The sequence below is a fragment of the Bombina bombina genome, chromosome 7 (assembly GCF_027579735.1).
Source record: "Bombina bombina isolate aBomBom1 chromosome 7, aBomBom1.pri, whole genome shotgun sequence".
Taxonomy (NCBI): domain Eukaryota; kingdom Metazoa; phylum Chordata; class Amphibia; order Anura; family Bombinatoridae; genus Bombina; species Bombina bombina.
The window spans coordinates 320,050,482-320,071,511 of NC_069505.1; the positions used below are offsets into that span (position 1 = coordinate 320,050,482).

Sequence of the window (21,030 nt, forward strand, 5' to 3'; positions counted from 1 at the left end):
GGACACACCTACACACTGCTGCTGACACACTAATGTGTCACGACACACAGTTTGGAAAGCACTGCTGTAGAGTCACGAGGTTTGGACAAAGAGAGGGATGAAATGTCAGAGAGCAGAGGACTCAGTTGAGTGGAAAAGTCTGTGAGATCCAAGTCATTTAAATTCCTGTGAGGTAGCAGTTTTTTGGGGGCTTGCAAAGATGTAGCAGGTAGAGTAAGAGAGAAAGTTAATAGATGGTGTAATGATGTGTATGCTTTATGTTATAGTTTAAGTTCAATAGTTATGCTTAGTTCACTCTGTGCACTACAAACAGTTAACATTTTAGTCATGTGATTGGAGGGGGCGGGCAGTTATTGTTAAGATGGATGCTGCTGAATAAAGTCTGTATTCCTGTTCTCTCTCCTTGCTGTTTGCTAATACATTATAAAGATCATCACATGGTACCAGAAGTGGGGTGAAAAGTGACATGGCAGCAAACAGCAACACAAAGAACATTCCTTCTCTGGATTTAGAGTCAGGGAACATTTCTGACAATTGGTCAAAATGGAGGGAGCTGATTGAACTTGTGTTTGCAGGCCCAGATGCAGACAGATGGACTGATCAACAGAAGGCAGCACACTTTCTGATATGTGTGGGACAAAAGGGACGTGATGTATGCAGAGCCTGGCAGGCAAGTGGGGATATCACTGCAGATGACAAAAAAAAACCAGAGGTATTGTTTGCAAAGTTTGAAGCATACTGCAATCCAAGGAAAAACATCACAGTGCAGAGGAAAATGTTTTATGAGAGGAATCAGTGTGGAGGTGAATCTGTGGATGAATGGGTGACACAGCTGCGCTTGCTTGCCAAAGACTGTGCTTTTTATGATGCAGGTGATATGATAAAAGACCGTATTCTGATGGGCAGTAAGTTTAAAGAAGTTCAGGAAAAGCTGCTGCAGGAAGAAGATTTAAATCTTGAGAAAGCCATCAGGATTGCTAGAGCATATGAAATGTCAAGAAAGGACATGCAGGTACTGGAAGGAACACAACACCAGATCAGTGCTATAGAAAATCAAAGCAGCAGATACTGGCAAGAAAGAGGACACAAGGGGATAAAAGGCAAGTGGGACACTGGGACAAGTAACACACAAGCAACCTGTGGCTACTGTGGAAACATGCACAACAAAAATGCTGCCTGTCCTGCAAGGTGGCAGATATGTAATAAATGCAAGAAAAGAGGACATTTTGCCAGGGTGTGTAAACTGTTTTCACATATTGCAAGGACACAAACACAGGCTGTACACGCCATAGAGGACAATGATGACAATGCAGGGTTAGACTCAGATTGCACCCCAATATATCTTGCAGCAGTACAGAAATCACACAAGTCTGCAGATGAAGCAAATGTAACCCTACAGATAGGGGCTCACAAAACTCCAGTCACATTCAAAATAGATACAGGGGCACAAGTAAACTGTGTGCCAAGCCACACATACCTGGAACTTCTTAGAAATGAATTCCCCTTAGAGACTCAAGACCTACCAAAACTGTTGGGATATGGTGGTGAAAAGCTGAAAGTGATGGGTCGCTGCCATGCAAAATGTTTTTACAAGGGATCTGAAAAGGTCTTACAATTGTTTGTGATAGAAACAAAAGCCCCAGCAGTATTAGGTCTAAAAACAAGTAAAGATATTGGACTTGTAAAGATCATTATGGCTGTGGATGGTGGGTGCAGCGAACTGTCAAAGGACAACATTAAGCATGAGTACAGTGATCTATTCAAAGGCCTAGGGTGCCTCCCGGGGATTAGCCGCATACGTATAAAAGAGGGTGCACAGCCTGTCATTCATGCCCCAAGGAAAATACCTCTATCCCTTGAGGCTAAGGTCAAACAAGAACTAACTAGGATGGAGAAGTTGGGGGTAGTAAAAAAGGTCACAGAACCATCAGAATGGGTCAGTTCTATGGTTGTGGTAGAGAAGAAAAACACAGGCGCAATTCGCATTTGCATTGACCCACGTGATTTGAACAAAGTAATAATGAGAGAACACTACAAACTCCCCACCATAGATGATATAGCTCACAAGCTAGTAGGAGCAACAGTGTTTAGTGTACTAGATGCACAATCTGGTTACTGGCAATTGCGTCTTGATGAACCCAGCAGTCACCTGACCACTTTCAACTCCCCCTTTGGACGATGGCGTTTCACAAGGGTACCTTTCGGCATTGCTTCTGCTCAGGAGATATTTCAAAAGAAATCACATGAGTTGATTGCTGGTCTACATGGTGTTGAAGTAATAATTGATGATTTGCTGGTTTATGGAAAGGATCGTACAGAACATGACAAAAACCTTATTGCCTTACTCAAGCGGTGTCGGGAGAAAAATCTTAAACTCAATCCAAACAAAATGCAAATTGGGGTAGAAGAGGTTACATATTTTGGACACCTTCTAACCAAAGAGGGTTTAAAGCCTGATCCAAAGAAGATAACAGCAGTTATTAGCATGAAGGCCCCATCCTCCAGGAAGGAACTAGAGACATCATTAGGCATTTTTAATTATCTATCCAAGTTTTCTCAGGGCCTCGCTCAGCTGACAGCCCCACTACGTGCATTGCTACAAAGGGATGCTATTTGGTCTTGGGACGCAAACATGGAAAAGACATTTGAGAAAGTAAAAAAACTGATCACTAAACATCCAGGGCCAATACTGAAATATTTTGACGTAAACTGCAACACTGTGCTTCAAGTGGATGCATCCCAGTTTGGGTTAGGTGCTGTGCTAATGCAACAAGGACATCCTGTTGCATATGCTTCACGAGCTCTGACAACAACACAAGCCAATTATGCTCAAATTGAGAAGGAGATGTTGGCCATTGTAAATGGATGTGAGAAATTTCACCAGTATATCTATGGTCGCCCAGTGGTTGTGGAAACTGATCACAAACCATTGGAGTACATCATGCAAAAACCACTATCTGCTATACCTCCACGCCTGCAGAGGATGGTTATGAAACTACAACAGTATGATCTCACAGTGAAATATAAACCAGGAAAGGAAATTCCGATGGCAGATACGCTGTCTAGGGTGTTTCCAGAAGGACATGAAGCACGGGATGAACCTGAATTGGAAGAACAGGTACATACAGTACTAGTAAATATTCCAATAGCTGATGTACGGCTGGAAAAAATTAGACAAGATACCAAACAAGATAAAGTACTAGAAAAACTAATTCGTGTCATGTGCAATGGCTGGCCAGAAAAACGAAAGAAGCTTTCTCATGAGTTGCAGGGATTCTGGCCTGTGAGAAATGAACTATCCTTTCATACGGATATCATATTCATGGGTGACCGTATTGTTATTCCTAAATCACAGCAGGCAGAAATATTGGAGCAAATTCACCAGGGACATTTGGGCATTACTCTTTGTAAGCGCAGAGCACGGGATGTGGTTTACTGGCCTAATTTGGACCTTGATATTGAGACACTTGTGAAGACATGTGAAACCTGCCAGACATTTCAAAAAAACAATGCAAAAGAACCTCTCACACCATGGAACACTCCTTCACGGGCATGGCAGAGACTGGCCACAGATATTTTTCATTTTGAGGACAACCACTACCTGATAGTAGTAGATTACTACAGCAAATTCTTTGAGTTAGTACAGCTGAGAAATCTAAAAGCATCAGCAATCATATGGGCTTTCAAAACAATACTCTCGAGACATGGAGTGTGTGAAGAACTTGTGTCTGATAATGGCCCGCAATTCTCAAGTGCTGAATTCCAGTGCTTTCTGCGTGAATGGGGAGTCAGGCACAAACCAGTAAGTCCGTATCACTCACAGGCCAATGGTTTAGCTGAGAAGTATGTTGGCATAGCCAAATCCATTATCAGAAAAGCACAATCATCAGGGCAGGATGTGTACCTAGGCCTGTTAAACTATCGTGCAACACCCATGGAGGGTTTATGTTCACCTGCACAGCTGCTCATGGGTAGAGCACTGAGGACCACAGTGCCTATTGCACCACAGAAATTGCAGCCTCAGACTATCCCACAGGATCAGGTAACAGGTCAGAGGAACATAAACATGAAAAAGCAAAAGCTGTATTTTGACAAATCTACCAAGTTACTTGGTCCACTCAGGGCTGGGCAAGCTGTGAGACACAGAGTCACTGGGGATACATGGGAACCTGCTCGAATTGTCAGTGAAGCTAATTCACCAAGGTCATATATAATCAAAACCAAGTGTGGACAGAAACTGAGACGCAACAGGCGTCATCTTCGACCAGACACTGCAGCTGATACTCTACTCGAGGAACCAAGCAGCAATGACAATAAAGAGCAAAGCAATGAATGCACAGAATTCCCTAACATGGATGTAAAGTCTACTGAGGACTTTGAGGACAACATAAGTGTATCAGCTTGCGATAATGCTGGGAATGACTCTCAACCTGACACTGATTGTACTGCTAGTGAGCCAGCAGTTACTTTCTCTCGTTATGGTCGAGCTATTAAACCAAAAATATGGGAAGACTTTGTCTCATATTAAGTGTTTCATATTTGAAGGGGAAGATGTAATGATGTGTATGCTTTATGTTATAGTTTAAGTTCAATAGTTATGCTTAGTTCACTCTGTGCACTACAAACAGTTAACATTTTAGTCATGTGATTGGAGGGGGCGGGCAGTTATTGTTAAGATGGATGCTGCTGAATAAAGTCTGTATTCCTGTTCTCTCTCCTTGCTGTTTGCTAATACATTATAAAGATCATCACAGATGGTGGTCAGAGAGAGGAAAGGGGAAGTTAAGGGAGTTGGAAACAGCACAGAGATTTGTGAAGACCAGGTCTATGGAGTTGCCTTCACAGTGTGTTGGAGATGTTGTCCACTGGGACAGGCCTAAAGAGGTGGTAAGGGATTGAAGTTTAGAGGCAGCAGGCGTGTTAGGCTTATCAAGGGGTATGTTGAAGTCCCCTAAGATGAGAGAAGGGACATTAGAAGAGAGAAAATGTGGAAGCCAGGCTTCAAAGGGGTCCAGAAATTGAGATGCTGGGCCAGGGGGCCAATAGATAACTGCAACACGAAGAGCTATAGGGGAGAAGAGTCGGATAGTGTGAACTTCAAAAGATGAGAAGGAAAGAGAGGGGGGTGAAGGAATGCAGTGAAAGGTACTGTGTGGAGACAGGAGAATTCCTCCTCCTCCTCCTTGTTTGTCTCCCGGCCTTGGAGTGTGACTGAAGTGCAGGCCGCCATAGGACAGAGAGGCTACAGCAGTTGTGTTAGAGGAGGAAAGCCAAGTTTCAGTGAGGGCTAACAGGTTAAGTGAACGTGAAATAAATAGGTCGTGAATAGATGTAAGCTTATTGCATACCGAGCGTGCATTCCAAAGGGCACGCGAGAATTGGGGTGTACTAATAGAGGTGCAGTTAATGAGGTTTAGAGGGTTATGTGTGCAAAGTGTATGAGGTGTCATTTGGGGTAGTGATCTGAGGGAAGCAGATGGTGGACCTGGGTTAGGCAAGACATCCCCAGCTGCAAGAAGAAGAAAGATGGTGAGCGAAAGGAGATGAGAATGTGTCTTATGTGAGTGTCTAAGTTTAGGATCAGTGAAGCATGGCTGGCTGAGGGATGTGAGATAGGAATAAAGTTCATGTGTGTTGTAGAGGGGGGAAGGTAGAAGTGAAGGAGAAATATGAATTGTTCTTTATTTTACCTATGTATTTATTCCTTATCTTTAATATTTTTAATTTGTAATTTTGTTACACACAAGCTCTATAAAGGAATTTAGACAGTTATAGTGTCTAGTGCACTTATAATAAGCTAACTTGTCTGCATCCAGCCAGGTGCCCTATTTTATCACAATGAGCACTTTTGTCACTTTTTGTGTTTAATCAGAAAACAAACATATACTTTGGCATAGAAAGCATATTTATTTTTATGTACATTGTAGCATTAAGATAGTTCTACAGGGTGAGAGTAGACATTAATATGTCTTGTTTCATTATGTATACTTTATACTGTAACTTTTGCATTATTCGGTGTATGTAGAACATGTCCTATGATGCATATAGCCATTATAATATTAACTTACCTATTATTGATTATAGGATCACTTGTATATTTAATTTAGCAGGTATAATCAATTTAATTTGTAGGAGTTTTGTATATATTGTGTTTCACATAGTATATAGATTGTAATTATTACCTATTATGGCGTGCTTCTTTATGAACACTGCATAAATTGTGTACAATTGTTTTGATTATGCACACGCAATTACAGATACATGGTTATTGGTTGAACCAATCATGGGTTTCATCCAATGGGAGTTTAGTACACACTTTTTAAATCAGCACTAGGTGCATCTTTTTACCAGTAGTGATTACGGCTCAGGCCGAAACGCGTATACTGTTTTTCATCCGTGTATCTCATTCTATATTCTCCTTCCATGGAGTATATATTTTAATTATGGAAATTAAGATTGAACTTTTTACCTAAGGCTGCTACTACATATTTGATTTTGGGGTTGTTAATGTTTTTTACTGTCACATTGATTTCTGGAGCCCTTAGAAACAGGTCTCTATTTATGGAAAATAGTTAAATCACTTCAAGATAATGGGGAACAAAGAAAATAAGTAAATATATTTTTATCATATTCCAGTAACAATCCCATTTATGGATGACTGTGTAGAGTTATATGTGAAGTAATGTATTAGTGATAGGAAGATATATACTTAGTCTGTGAGATGGTACAGTTATGTTTAGCCCTTCTGGGGTGGAGATTATTCAGCCATCTTGCCTGTCAAAATTGTTGTTTTTGAACTGGTCTTTCATTGACCTCTTTCCAATCGTCATTTATTTGGGTACATTGTGTGTATTTTCTTTTATAGCGAAATCTATATAGAAATATTAGGTCAACTTTTAATTGTTTCTTCAACTCTCTTAATTATAATAAATAATAAAGAGAAACATGATACTTTTCTTGTTACCAATAAATATTTTGTAATGCAATAATATTTACAGCACTATTATTTAGTTACAAAATGTATGCCAAAATGTTTATTGAATCATCTTTATTTTTAATTGGTATCCTATAGTACAATGTGCCCTACATCATAGTAAGAAACCTTTATTATGGGGGTTTCTAACCCAGAATTTAATGAAAACACTGGTCATACAAATGATGCATCTTGGAGTTGAAGACCAGCAGAGCTTGAGTTTTATATAGATTCTTGCTACCCCAACACTATACCTGCTACCAGTGAGTCTGTTGGGGGTGTTAAACAAGCCTTTAACATTGTATGTCTACTACATGAGTTATTGTACCAGCCTGTGTTTGCAGAAAGCATGATATAAAGGGACTGCCTTACAAAATACAGGGCACCTTTCAAGACTGCAGGCATTAAAATGTTATGATTTAGACCAGCCTCACTTTATATTAGCATCCTCTCTATACAATTAATTCATTTGTATAAGTGGTTGTCTGTCCTTATATTCTTCTCTACTAACAATAAATTACTTTGAATAGTGGTCAAAATGTGTTGTTGTGCTACATTACATACTCCTTACTGACTGTGTGTTAAAGGGGCATTAAACACTAAATACATTTTACAAGTATAGTATTGAGGTGATTCCCAACCACCCTCTAGTCATCGGTTTCCGCCATATTGTAATCTGTCTTTTACTGCATTCCAGTGCTGATACCTGCAGTGTAACCTACGTTCTAATATGACGACACTCATTATTAGAGGGAGGTGCATGAAATGTATTTAGTGTTTCTTTAAGGTATCTATTGTTGTTGTTTTTATTCTTTTTAGAGCATAACTATATTAAGATTTAGTGAACAGACAGCTCATAGTGTTTTGCACTCGATGAAATAAACTCACAATACAAAATGAATATATTTTTTTTCTCAGTCACAGTGCACCATGCCCTAGAATTTGACAGTTAAGGTAACATTGTGGTGGTGAAAATGCAAATGATCTAAATCATTATATAGTTTATAGTCACACACAACAAGCCTACATCCCTGCTAATTAATTCAAAAAATCCCTTTAAATAAATACAGAAGCTAAATTATGATGTTATGGATTATGACACAAGTGCTTTTTTCTAGGTTAAACAATGGACTTTATATGTAGAAGGGACTTGCATTTATTTGCAACTCGGCATTAGTTAGTAAAAGAAATACAAATAAAATCTATGGGCTGCCACATTTGGCTAATTTTGGTGTCGGATTCATTCAAGAAAAAGTGCGACGCAAATATTTCAATGTTACTCTACCAAAGTCAGCACTGAAATGAGCTGAATGTTGCAGCCTGTGACCATTTTCATTTTTCGTTTCACTAATAAATGATGAATTATGAATAAATGCACATCCTTGATACCTGCATGCTACACACTGTAAAAATATGATGACTGACTGTGAGCAACTGGCATTTATAAATATAAACTGGTTTGTTTTCTTAGTCTGCACAAAACTGGGAGCTTTTTTATTGCTCTCTCACATTACCATAGCAGTGGGGGAATATGGCTTTTTTTTGTTTATTATTTTTGAACATTATGAAAAATATTAGGAGAGTTCTAGTTTGGTTTATTTTCTGTTTAATTCATTGGACCTTAGTTTTAGTTTTTCAGCACAAACAAGCATGTGAAAGCCTTTTTTCTTCCTTTCACACATGAGTGGGCTCCTTTATATCACATATGGGAGAGCTGTGGCACACAACCATAAATGGCAGAAAATGAATCTTCTACCATGAGTAAAATATCTGTGTATTACCTGACATAGCCACAGAATATTATACAAGTAGTATTTTATCTATGTAACACTTTCAATATAAAATGCTAGTGAAATAATAATAACGTAGCACTATATACTAATATACGCTGTTTTTGGATCTGAATTGCTGGACTGATGTCTATTTGCAACCTCTTTTTGACATATAAATGTACAGTGATGTTAACAGTACTGTTTATTTGCCATAAAGATACATGACTTGACATTAAAGGGACATTATAATGCTTAAAAGGATAATAAACTCAATTTTTTTCTTATATGATTAAGATAGAGCATGTGATTTTAGGCAACTTTCTAGTTTACTTATAGTATCAATTTGTCTTTGTTCTCTTGGTTTCTTTAATTGAAAAGCAGGAATGTAAGCTTAGGAGCTGGCCCATTGGTGGTTTAGCACCTGGGTTGCACTTGCTGATTGGTGTCTAAATGTAGCCACCAATCAGCAAGCGCTACCCAGGGTGCTGAACTAAGAATGTGCCGGCTGCTAAGCCTACATTCCTGCTTTTGCTAATAAAGATACCAAGAGAACGAAGAAAAATTTATACTAGGAGTAAATTAGAAAGTTGCTTAAAATTGCATGCTCTATCTGAATCATGAAAATCAAGAAAAAAAATTGGGTTTAGTATTTCTTTAAAGGGACATTAAACACTTTGAGATGGTAATATAACATGATAAATTGTATATAATAAAACAACTCTGCAATATTTATTTTTTCCTCTTTGCCTGTAATTCCATTCTGAAATTGTGAGCTTTTCAGTTCCTGTTAGAAATGGAAGTGCAGAACACTGTTAAATCCAGCACAACCATTGGCTGCACACTCTAGTGACCTATTTATAACTGACCCTAATTGGCCACAGCAGAGAAGGTAACACAAGTTACAACATGGCAGCTCCCAGTGTTTTATAGACACTAAAACTTTACACTTATTTTGTCACTTTTTAAACAACTAATGAATCTTTAAAAAATGCATCTACATGTTAGTCATGGACTAATCTTTTCTTTGAATGCATCATTCTATCTAGCATGTATTTAGTGTTTAATGTCCCTTTAATTAAGTGATCTTATTTGTTTTGTGCATGACATTTTATTTAGCATTAGTATAGCTTGCTAACTTTGAGTTAAACATACCAACAAAGCGTTTACATGTTTAAAGTCCCATTGTAGCTCTGTGACTCATTAAAGCTCCTAGATGGGACCTGGCCAAAATTGGGTGCTACGTCTGTAAGTTGATCCTAATTGATTACAGTGGTTGTGTCCTGCTCAGGAGCTGTAATATATTATGGCTACTGACTAAGGCCTAGATTTGGAGTTCGGCGGTAGCCGTCAAAACCAGCGTTAGAGGCTCCTAACGCTGGTTTTGGCCGCCCGCTGGTATTTGGAGTCAGTGATTAAAGGGTCTAACGCTCACTTTACAGCCGCGACTTTTCCATACCGCAGATCCCCCTACGCCATTTGCGTAGCCTATATTTTCAATGGGATCTTTCTAACGCTGGTATTTAGAGTCGTTTCTGAAGTGAGCGTTAGAGCTCTAACGACAAGATTCCAGCCGCCTGAAAATAGCAGGAGTTAAGAGCTTTCTGGCTAACGCCGGTTCATAAAGCTCTTAACTACTGTACCCTAAAGTACACTAACACCCATAAACTACCTATGTACCCCTAAACCGAGGTCCCCCCACACCGCCGCCACTCGATTAAAATTTTTAACCCCTAATCTGCCGACCGCCACCTACGTTATATTTATGTACCCCTAATCTGCTGCCCCTAACCCCGCCGACCCCTGTATTACATTTATTAAACCCTAACTTGCCCCCCACAACGTCGCCGCCAGCTACTTAAAATAATTAACCCCTAATCTTCCGACCGCAAATCGCCGCCACCTACGTTATCCCTATGTACCCCTAATCTGCTGCCCCTAACATCGCCGACCCCTATATTATATTTATTAACCCCTAATCTGCCCCCCTCAACGTCGCCGACACCTGCCTACACTTATTAACCCCTAATCTGCCGAGCGGACCTGAGCGCTACTATAATAAATGTATTAACCCCTAATCCGCCTCACTAACCCTATCATAAATAGTATTAACCCCTAATCTGCCCTCCCTAACATCGCCGACACCTAACTTCAATTATTAACCCCTAATCTGCCGACCGGAGCTCACCGCTATTCTAATAAATGTATTAACCCCTAAAGCTAAGTCTAACACTAACACCCCCCTAAGTTAAATATAATTTTTATCTAACGAAATAAATTAACTCTTATTAAATAACTTATTCCTATTTAAAGCTAAATACTTACCTGTAAAATAAATCCTAATATAGCTACAATATAAATTATAATTATATTATAGCTATTTTAGGATTAATATTTATTTTACAGGCAACTTTGTAATTATTTTAACCAGGTACAATAGCTATTAAATAGTTAAGAACTATTTAATAGTTACCTAGTTAAAATAATAACAAATTTACCTGTAAAATAAATCCTAACCTAAGTTATAATTAAACCTAACACTACCCTATCAATAAAATAATTAAATAAACTACCTACAATTACCTACAATTAACCTAACACTACACTATCAATAAATTAATTAAACACAATTCCTACAAATAAATACAATTAAATAAACTAGCTAAAGTACAAAAAATAAAAAAGAACTAAGTTACAGAAAATAAAAAAATATTTACAAACATAAGAAAAATATTACAACAATTTTAAACTAATTACACCTACTCTAAGCCCCCTAATAAAATAACAAAGCCCCCCAAAATAAAAAATTCCCTACCCTATTCTAAATTAAAAAAGTTACAAGCTCTTTTACCTTACCAGCCCTGAACAGGGCCCTTTGCGGGGCATGCCCCAAGAATTTCAGCTCTTTTGCCTGTAAAAAAAAACATACAATACCCCCCCCCCCCAACATTACAACCCACCACCCACATACCCCTAATCTAACCCAAACCCCCCTTAAATAAACCTAACACTAAGCCCCTGAAGATCTTCCTACCTTGTCTTCACCATCCAGGTATCACCGATCCGTCCTGGCTCCAAGATCTTCATCCAACCCAAGCGGGGGTTGGCGATCCATAATCCGGTCCAGAAGAGGCTCCAAAGTCTTCCTCCTATCCGGCAAGAAGAGGACATCCGGACCGGCAAACATCTTCTCCAAGCGGCATCTTCGATCTTCTTCCATCCGGAGCGAAGCGGCAGGATCCTGAAGACATCCAGCGCGGAACATCCATCCGGACCGACGACTGAACGACGAATGACTGTTCCTTTAAGGGACGTCATCCAAGATGGCGTCCCTCGAATTCCGATTGGCTGATAGGATTCTATCAGCCAATCGGAATTAAGGTAGGAATTTTCTGATTGGCTGATGGAATCAGCCAATCAGAATCAGGTTCAATCCGATTGGCTGATCCAATCAGCCAATCAGATTGAGCTCGCATTCTATTGGCTGTTCCGATCAGCCAATAGAATGCGAGCTCAATCTGATTGGCTGATTGGATCGGCCAATCGGATTGAACTAGATTCTGATTGGCTGATTCCATCAGCCAATCAGAAAATTCCTACCTTAATTCCGATTGGCTGATAGAATCCTATCAGCCAATCGGAATTCGAGGGACGCCATCTTGGATGACGTCCCTTAAAGGAACAGTCATTCGTCGTTCAGTCGTCGGTCCGGATGGATGTTCCGCGCTGGATGTCTTCAGGATCCTGCCGCTTCGCTCCGGATGGAAGAAGATCGAAGATGCCGCTTGGAGAAGATGTTTGCCGGTCCGGATGTCCTCTTCTTGCCGGATAGGAGGAAGACTTTGGAGCCTCTTCTGGACCGGATTATGGATCGCCAACCCCCGCTTGGGTTGGATGAAGATCTTGGAGCCAGGACGGATCGGTGATACCTGGATGGTGAAGACAAGGTAGGAAGATCTTCAGGGGCTTAGTGTTAGGTTTATTTAAGGGGGGTTTGGGTTAGATTAGGGGTATGTGGGTGGTGGGTTGTAATGTTGGGGGGGGGTATTGTATGTTTTTTTTTACAGGCAAAAGAGCTGAAATCCTTGGGGCATGCCCCGCAAAGGGCCCTGTTCAGGGCTGGTAAGGTAAAAGAGCTTGTAACTTTTTTAATTTAGAATAGGGTAGGGAATTTTTTTATTTTGGGGGGCTTTGTTATTTTATTAGGGGGCTTAGAGTAGGTGTAATTAGTTTAAAATTGTTGTAATATTTTTCTTATGTTTGTAAATATTTTTTTATTTTCTGTAACTTAGTTCTTTTTTATTTTTTGTACTTTAGCTAGTTTATTTAATTGTATTTATTTGTAGGAATTGTGTTTAATTAATTTATTGATAGTGTAGTGTTAGGTTAATTGTAGGTAATTGTAGGTAGTTTATTTAATTATTTTATTGATAGGGTAGTGTTAGGTTTAATTATAACTTAGGTTAGGATTTATTTTACAGGTAAATTTGTTATTATTTTAACTAGGTAACTATTAAATAGTTCTTAACTATTTAATAGCTATTGTACCTGGTTAAAATAAATACAAAGTTACCTGTAAAATAAATATTAATCCTAAAATAGCTATAATATAATTATAATTTATATTGTAGCTATATTAGGATTTATTTTACAGGTAAGTATTTAGCTTTAAATAGAAATAAGTTATTTAATAAGAGTTAATTTATTTAGTTAGATTTAAATTATATTTAACTTAGGGGGGTGTTAGTGTTAGGGTTAGACTTAGCTTTAGGGGTTAATCCATTTATTAGAATAGCGGTGAGCTCCGATCGGAAGATTAGGGGTTAATAATTGAAGTTAGGTGTCGGCGATGTTAGGGAGGGCAGATTAGGGGTTAATACTATTTATGATAGGGTTAGTGAGGCGGATTAGGGGTTAATAACTTTATTATAGTAGCGCTCAGGTCCGCTCGGCAGATTAGGGGTTAATAAGTGTAGGCAGGTGTCGGCGACGTTGTGGGGGGCAGGTTAGGGGTTAATAAATATAATATAGGGGTCGGCGGTGTTAGGGGTAGCAGATTAGGGGTACATAGGGATAACGTAGGTGGCGGCGGTTTACGGAGCGGCAGATTAGGGGTTTAAAAAAATATGCAGGGGTCAGCGATAGCGGGGGCGGCAGATTAGGGGTTAATAAGTGTAAGGCTAGGGGTGTTTAGACTCGGGGTACATGTTAGAGTGTTAGGTGCAGACGTAGGAAGTGTTTCCCCATAGGAAACAATGGGGCTGCGTTAGGAGCTGAACGCTGCTTTTTTGCAGGTGTTAGGTTTTTTTTCAGCTCAAACAGCCCCATTGTTTCCTATGGGGGAATCGTGCACGAGCACGTTTTTGAGGCCGGCCGCGTCCGTAAGCAACTCTGGTATCGAGAGTTGTATTTGCGGTAAAAATGCTCTACGCTCCTTTTTTGGAGCCTAACGCAGCATTTGTTTGAACTCTCGATACCAGAGTTAATTTTATGGTGCGGCCAGAAAAAAGCCCGCGGAGCGTTAACAGCCCTTTTACCGCCGAACTCCAAATCTAGGCCTAAGACTTTAGCTATATGTTTAAAAATCAGATTGATGTGGTTAACCAGCAAGTTTGCCAAGGAACACTAATAAAAAATTGTATAGTCTAATGAATAGGAACATTTAATTTTGCAATAGAATGTCCCTTTAACATTAATGTTTCAATAATAAAGATTAATATTACTTATTCCTCCTCAATCTGTCCTTGTAGCTGCTGTGCAGTGCAGTGCAGAGGGCTTTGCTGGAGGAAGAGGAAAGAGTTAAAAATTTATCCCAGAAGGTCCGGTTCCTTGAAAAAGCCAACGGGCACCTCCGTGAAAAAGTGAAGAACCTCAAACGTGCTCTTCGCCAAACCAGTATGGAGAACAAGAAAGATGCACTCCTGGCCAAACGTCTTCTGGAAAAAGAGAAAAGTCTTGATGAGGAAGGCCAACAGCTTGAAAACCACAAGAAGATCTATGCCAGACCAGCTAAGAAACCCACAGGGAACAGGATGGACTAAACTTGATTTCCCAGAACCTCAGAGCCACACTGGCTCCAAAAACATTTCACTTATTACCAATGAGGGGACATTTGAGGTACAGCCTGGTGCTTTATTAGAAATTACTCAAATCATGTAGCCATAATCCATACATTGTTACCCATCCTTAAAACAAAGGTTTTATTAAATAATTTTCTTTTACTTCCAGACCTTCAAAGTCATCATTGAGATGGGTCTGTAGACCTGTAAGCAGAAGATATCTCCTGAGCTTTGGTCAAATAGTGTCTGAAATTGGAAAAAGAAAATATCTCAGGTTGACCTCTTCATACAATCATCAGTTCCTACTTTTACTTCCAAAGAGACATGATAGTAGCAGCAAATGGTTATTTTGAGTAGTTTAACTGATTATTATTGTATACTAAATGGAAATCATATACACAAAAACCCTTCTTATACTTACATGATAATATGATGACTTTGGCCCATCAACAGTCCATAGGTGCTTGAAGTAAGGCTGGACTGGTTTTGTCGTTTGACTCACACCTCTCAGCTCCTGGTAATTGGTCATGACTTTCCATAAAACATCCAGTACTATATACATGTTACAAAGTGCACGCTCACTTAGTCACTGCATAAACCAAAGTCATTAGTCACAAACACAAAAAGGAGAGCCGCACTATACTTCCAATATTGATTTATTCACAAATAGAAAAGTGATGTTTCAGGACACAGCCCTTAATCATGATTGGTTATCCCATGCCAACATCACTTCTGTGACTGCTTCATTTCTCTAGCAGAGGTCTTTAGTCTGCCATATATGTTTGTGTCTAGATAGAAAAGATACCAAAACTCTTGCAACAAGCGGTATACGTTTGGAGAGTTCCTGTGTATTTTCAAAATGATCTAATGTTAGATAAAGGGATATGAAACCCAAAAATGTTCTTTCATGATTCAGATAGAGAATACAATTTTAAACAGCATTCCAATTTACTTAATTCTTTAGGTATCCTTGAAGAAATCACAATGCACATGGATGAGCCAATCACACGAGGCATCTATGTACAGCAACCAATCACCAGCTACTGAGCCTATTAAGATATGCTTATTTTTTTCCCTGCATATTTTTGTGTGAATGGTTCAATTATTCGCTTTGTCAGATTTTTTAAATATATTTTTTTGTGCACTTTTGTAATGTTTGCATCTTCTCCCCATACAAAAATGCAGTATACGCCCCTTAGCAAGACACACTGTTGTCAGGGTAAAAAGTGGCTTTAGATCATTCCACCAGGGAAATAAAAGTACTGCCGACCATTCTTATATAATCTCGCCAGCCCAGAGGGCTTTAGATCATCGGGCCCTAAGTGCTTTAGTAAACAAAAATATAGAATATCAGATATACCCTTATGATTATAACCGATAAAAAGACAACTTTGTGACACAGTTTTATTTTGTTTTTAAAGTGATAATATCGTTTATACCAGAGCGTGACAAACCCAGCAGCCAGGGAGCCACTGGCTCCTAGAATTATACCCCTATCTTATAACTTTTTGAATTATTTTCCATGTATCGATATACAAATACCACTGTCTGGCTCCCAAATATATATTTTTTATGTATTAGTTTCATGACTCTAGGCCATTGTCTTTTTTATTGTAAGAACACAGAGTTGTTCATTTAAAGGGACACTGAACCCAAACATTTTCTTTCGTGATTCAGATAGAGCATGCAATTTTAAGCAACTTTCTAATTTACTCCTATTATCAATTTTTCTTCGTTCTCTTGCTATCTTTATTTGAAAAATTAGGAATCTATGCTAAGAAGCCAGCCAATTTTGGTTAAACATTGGACAGCACTTGTTTATTGGTGGGTAAATCAGCAAGAACAACCCAGGTTGTTCACCAAAATTGGGCCAGCATCTAAACTTACATTCTTGCTTTTCAAATAAAGATACCAAGAGAATGACAAAAATTTGATAATAGGAGTAAATTAGAAAGTTGCTTAAAACTGCATGCTCTATCCGAATCACGAAAATAAAAAAATTGGGTTCAGTGTCCCTTTAAGACCATGTTTTCTCCCATTCCTTGTCTTTCTTAAAGAGTCATGAAACCATCATTTTTTATTTTATTTTTAAGATAGCGAATACAATTTAATTTTTTTTTTTAATTTACTTCTATTATTACATTTTCTTCGTTCTCATGTTATTCTTTGTTGACGAGATATCTAGATAGGTAGCGGGCACGTTTCTGCAGCATTACATGACAGGAAATAGTGCTGCCATCTAGGGCTTTTGCTAATGTATAACATTGTTGCAAAACAGCTGCCATATACCTTCTTGCTTTTCAACAAAGGATTAAAAAAAACAAATAAAATTAGATAACAGAAGTAAATTGGAAAGTTCTATCTGAATCAAAAGAAAAATTGGGGGTTTTATGTCCCTTTAAATGTTGACGGGATCTGTAATAAAGCAAGATCTAGCAGGTAAATCCATGTAATCAGTGTTTAAAATATTAAAGGGACTTTAAAATCATTTTTATATAACATTATTTTAAATACTATACTGCATAAGGGCTGCAAAACAAAATAAATGTTTTATGAGCATTTAAAACTGTTATTTTGATTAATTTTCAGGGTTTTGCTATTTCAGAGCAGTAGGGGGCGCTACCCTTTAAATGACTGTTTACCTGGTCTTTTTTGCTGTGGCCAATTAGAGGACAGATGCAAATTAGTACCTACACTTCTCTAAACAATCCTTGTGTAGCAAGGTCAGTACTGCAGTTTTCTTGGGGAAGTGGAAAAAGCACAATTTTCAAACAACTTTCCAATTTACTTCTCTTAGTATACTTTGTTGAAGAATAGGCTCAGAAGCAGCTAACCCAATGACAAAAGGCATATTTGTGCAGCCACCAATCACCAGCCAGCTTCCAATCAACCATTGCTGCTCTTGAGTCTACCTAGGTATGCAACAAAAGATACCCCAAGAACAAAGCTAATTTGATAATAGAAGTCAATTGGAAACTTGTTTAAAATGTCATGCTACATCTCACTCTTGAGTTTAGTTTTGACTTAACTGTGCCTTCAAATGTTTTATGGGTGATTTAAGTTTGATTTTTGTTCATTTGGACAAATTATTTGAAATTCCTGTGCAGCAGGATATATGGTTGTACAGTCAAGAGAAGCATTCTAGGAATAGATTGGAATAATAGTAATGTACCAATGGCCTATATCAATATGCAAGTGGCTGTAAGTTATCTTAATATAACATATGCTTTTTACACATATCATACATGTTCTGCTTTTTGTCAATATTTATCAAAGGGCAATGCTTAACCTGAATGCAAAAGAACAACCTGAAGGATTGCCACATAACTACTTGTCTTAAGAAGTCAGATTGCTAAACGTTATCTGTAAGTCTGTGATGTATGTAAACTCAGTTTATGTATTATACTATGGTGTAAATCTATAATTTGCCACGTTACACAGTGGAAATAAAATTCTTATAAAAATACATAACTGTCTGATTTTGAGATTACCATTTTACTTGAATTGTTCCTTTGTGTTTATTTTTGTGTTTGATATAGCTGGTTTTGTTCATCACAACCATTACCTGTTGTTCTCCAGGACATGGCCATAACAATGGGCTGAGCCTGCAAGTAAAGCAGACCTGCTAATGTTACGTTGGGTATTGAAAATGCTAATAATGGCTGGGGGGGTGAATGAGCACAACCAGCTATTTCAGATAGAAAATCTCTCTCTTGCCCTCATACTCCCACTGGGAGACAAATCATTGCTATTGTCTTCTGTTCATATACTCTACAGAAGTCCATATATTCTACAGAAAAAAACTGTTTATTACTCATTTTCATTATAGATGGGGACACAACAGGCAAAAATAGCTATTTCAAATAACAAAATAAATAAAATAAGCTGTTTACAAACAATTTTATACAATTTACCTTTAGGGATAATGCAGGATGCCATATTATATTCTGGACTTCACTTTTTCAGAGCGTCAGACTCCAATCTGATTGGAGAGATCTCCCGGAGGAAGAGGTTGTCACTGGGTTTTCTGATTGAAGGCTATTCCAAGCAATCAGAAAACCTAGTTTTCAAATGATTTATTTTTATTTTTTGCTAATGGCTTCTTACTGGGTCATATACTCAGACCTACCAATTGATGGGTTGTCATGTGTTGGCAGATCTTACCGGCTTACCTCCCACAGCTACTGGGCATCATGGTTTTAAGGGCCTGCCCCAGATCTGTTTGTGACACCGCCTGCCACTTCCAGGACATACTCCATCTTGCCTAACTCATGACTGGGTCCCACCCACAACGTAACCACAACCTTGTCTTTCCCACCATGGCCACACCCACAAAATACTAGTGGGTCACCGCCCAAATGTTACCTAACCTCCCCATCTTGTAAAGTCTCTGTGAAATCTTAGTAGTATGCATACTTTGCTTTGAGACCCTTATCTGCAAAATTCCAAAAACTATTTTTTTGTTTTTTTAATTAGTTTCAGTAGGTTTACACATTTTAGCCTGTAACAAACAAAATATCTTGTCTTTCACTGTCATAGCTTTTTTTGGCATGTCAGTCTTGCACATGCTTAGTTAATTTTGTAACAGATACAATTGTGTATTTGTTTAATTTAAACACTACTCAATAAATTGGAACCAAATGGTTAAGGTTAAGTTAAGGTTAACTTAAATTATTAAAAAAATAATAATGCATGATTAAGGGTGGATGCACCCAAAACGTTGCATGATTTGTTTTAAAATGATCAATAAAAGGAAAAATGTTATATGCAAATGGTGCTGTGGACATTATATGCTTTTCTGAAAGAAAAAAAAATAATAATTTGAAATGAGTGGGATTGCTGTGTATGACCTGTCAGCCTATATACATGAAAATTATACTCCTCACATTAACATGATGTATCCTGTGAGAATTACTGATACTATTGGGTTTCCCTTCTTTTATTTTTTCAATACAATTATACATAAAAGAAAAGGGATATGCAATACTAAGGGCTAGTTTCAATTGAGGTGGTATAGTTTAGAAACTGGTGGTAAAAATATCTATCTCCGTTAAAGTCTATGGCAATTTTTAATTTTACAACCAGTTTCCAAACTTTACAACCTCAATGAAAACTAGGCCTAAGTTTGTATATTGAGTGCAGAATTAACATTGTATATATAAGAGGATTTAAGAAATGGACCAATCAAGACATGACAGTGTTTTTATAAGAGCATCATACATAATAACGGTATCCTTGGGATAGATTTATCGATGACTGGACAAACGAGGTTTACTTACTTTTGCTATGCGACCCCCCAGTCTTGAGCAACCAATTACGTGAGAGCAGGGCTTATCAATCACCCTGATTGAGTCTGGAGTGATTTTCATCCGCCACCGCCATCACTAAGTTAGTGAGAGGGTTTAGGAAGCAGCGGTTTAAATCGATGTTCCATAAATATAAGTTGTAGTCTCAAATAAGTAAGCCTGCAACCAATAGTGGCATTTGCCTCGTAATAAATAAACCCCTTAGCAGATAAACGATTGTCGTTTAAATCTGTCTTTAATATTGCACAACACCAGCCATAAGGAGGGGTGGTGGCAAGACAGTGTGTTCAAACTAACAAGCACAGAACTGTGAATACTGAACTGGTTTCAACAATTGGACATAATCCAATTCCATCCTGGTAAATGAATTATGTATGAAAAGAATAAAGGACTAATTTGTAAGAACTAGAGAGTGACTATGTAAAATACTTTAAATATAACATGCATTATGGTACCTGGCGGGGTGGGAGGGAATCATGGGTGCTTTCTAAAACAGAACTACATTTATCTCTGATACATATTAATGAGTGAGTAATCAGTATGTATCAGTTATTACATTTTGCACTATCTTTATTTCTTCTTTTGTGGAATAATGTAGATAACAAAAATAATATATATTTATTGAGGAGTTGAACTCATACTGTATATTACTTTTGATAATATATTATATTATAATTAGATTATATAAATCAACTTGATGCACACGTTTATTAGTATTTTTATGTCATTTTCCTTTTTGTTTCTTTTGTTGGAACATTTATTACAACTTCAGCATAATAATGAGGATTTCTATCTCTTGATTACTTTTTCTATCTGGGCTTACCTTAAAGCTAAGCATAAATCAGACCTTACAGTAAATATGAATGCCACTAGTGAGTATTCTAAAATAGTTATTTAACATCACATTAAATTTCACAACGATA

At 38.0% G+C, this 21,030-nt stretch overlaps 1 protein-coding gene across 2 annotated transcripts in view; it reads left to right on the forward strand.

The window, feature by feature from the left end:
* The window catches only part of LOC128666397 (coiled-coil domain-containing protein 3-like), a 100,331-nt gene extending 83,575 nt beyond the window's left edge, over window positions 1-16,756 (forward strand). The window contains exons 3-4 of one of the 2 annotated variants that reach the window (XR_008403239.1): window positions 14,493-14,859; window positions 14,971-16,756. Coding sequence is in view for 1 of the 2 variants with exons in the window: in XM_053720979.1 (XP_053576954.1) it covers window positions 14,493-14,783 (291 nt within the window). In the remaining variant the exon portion in view is untranslated. The other variant, XM_053720979.1, reaches the window with a different exon arrangement.
* The last annotated feature ends 4,274 nt before the right edge of the window (window positions 16,757-21,030 follow it).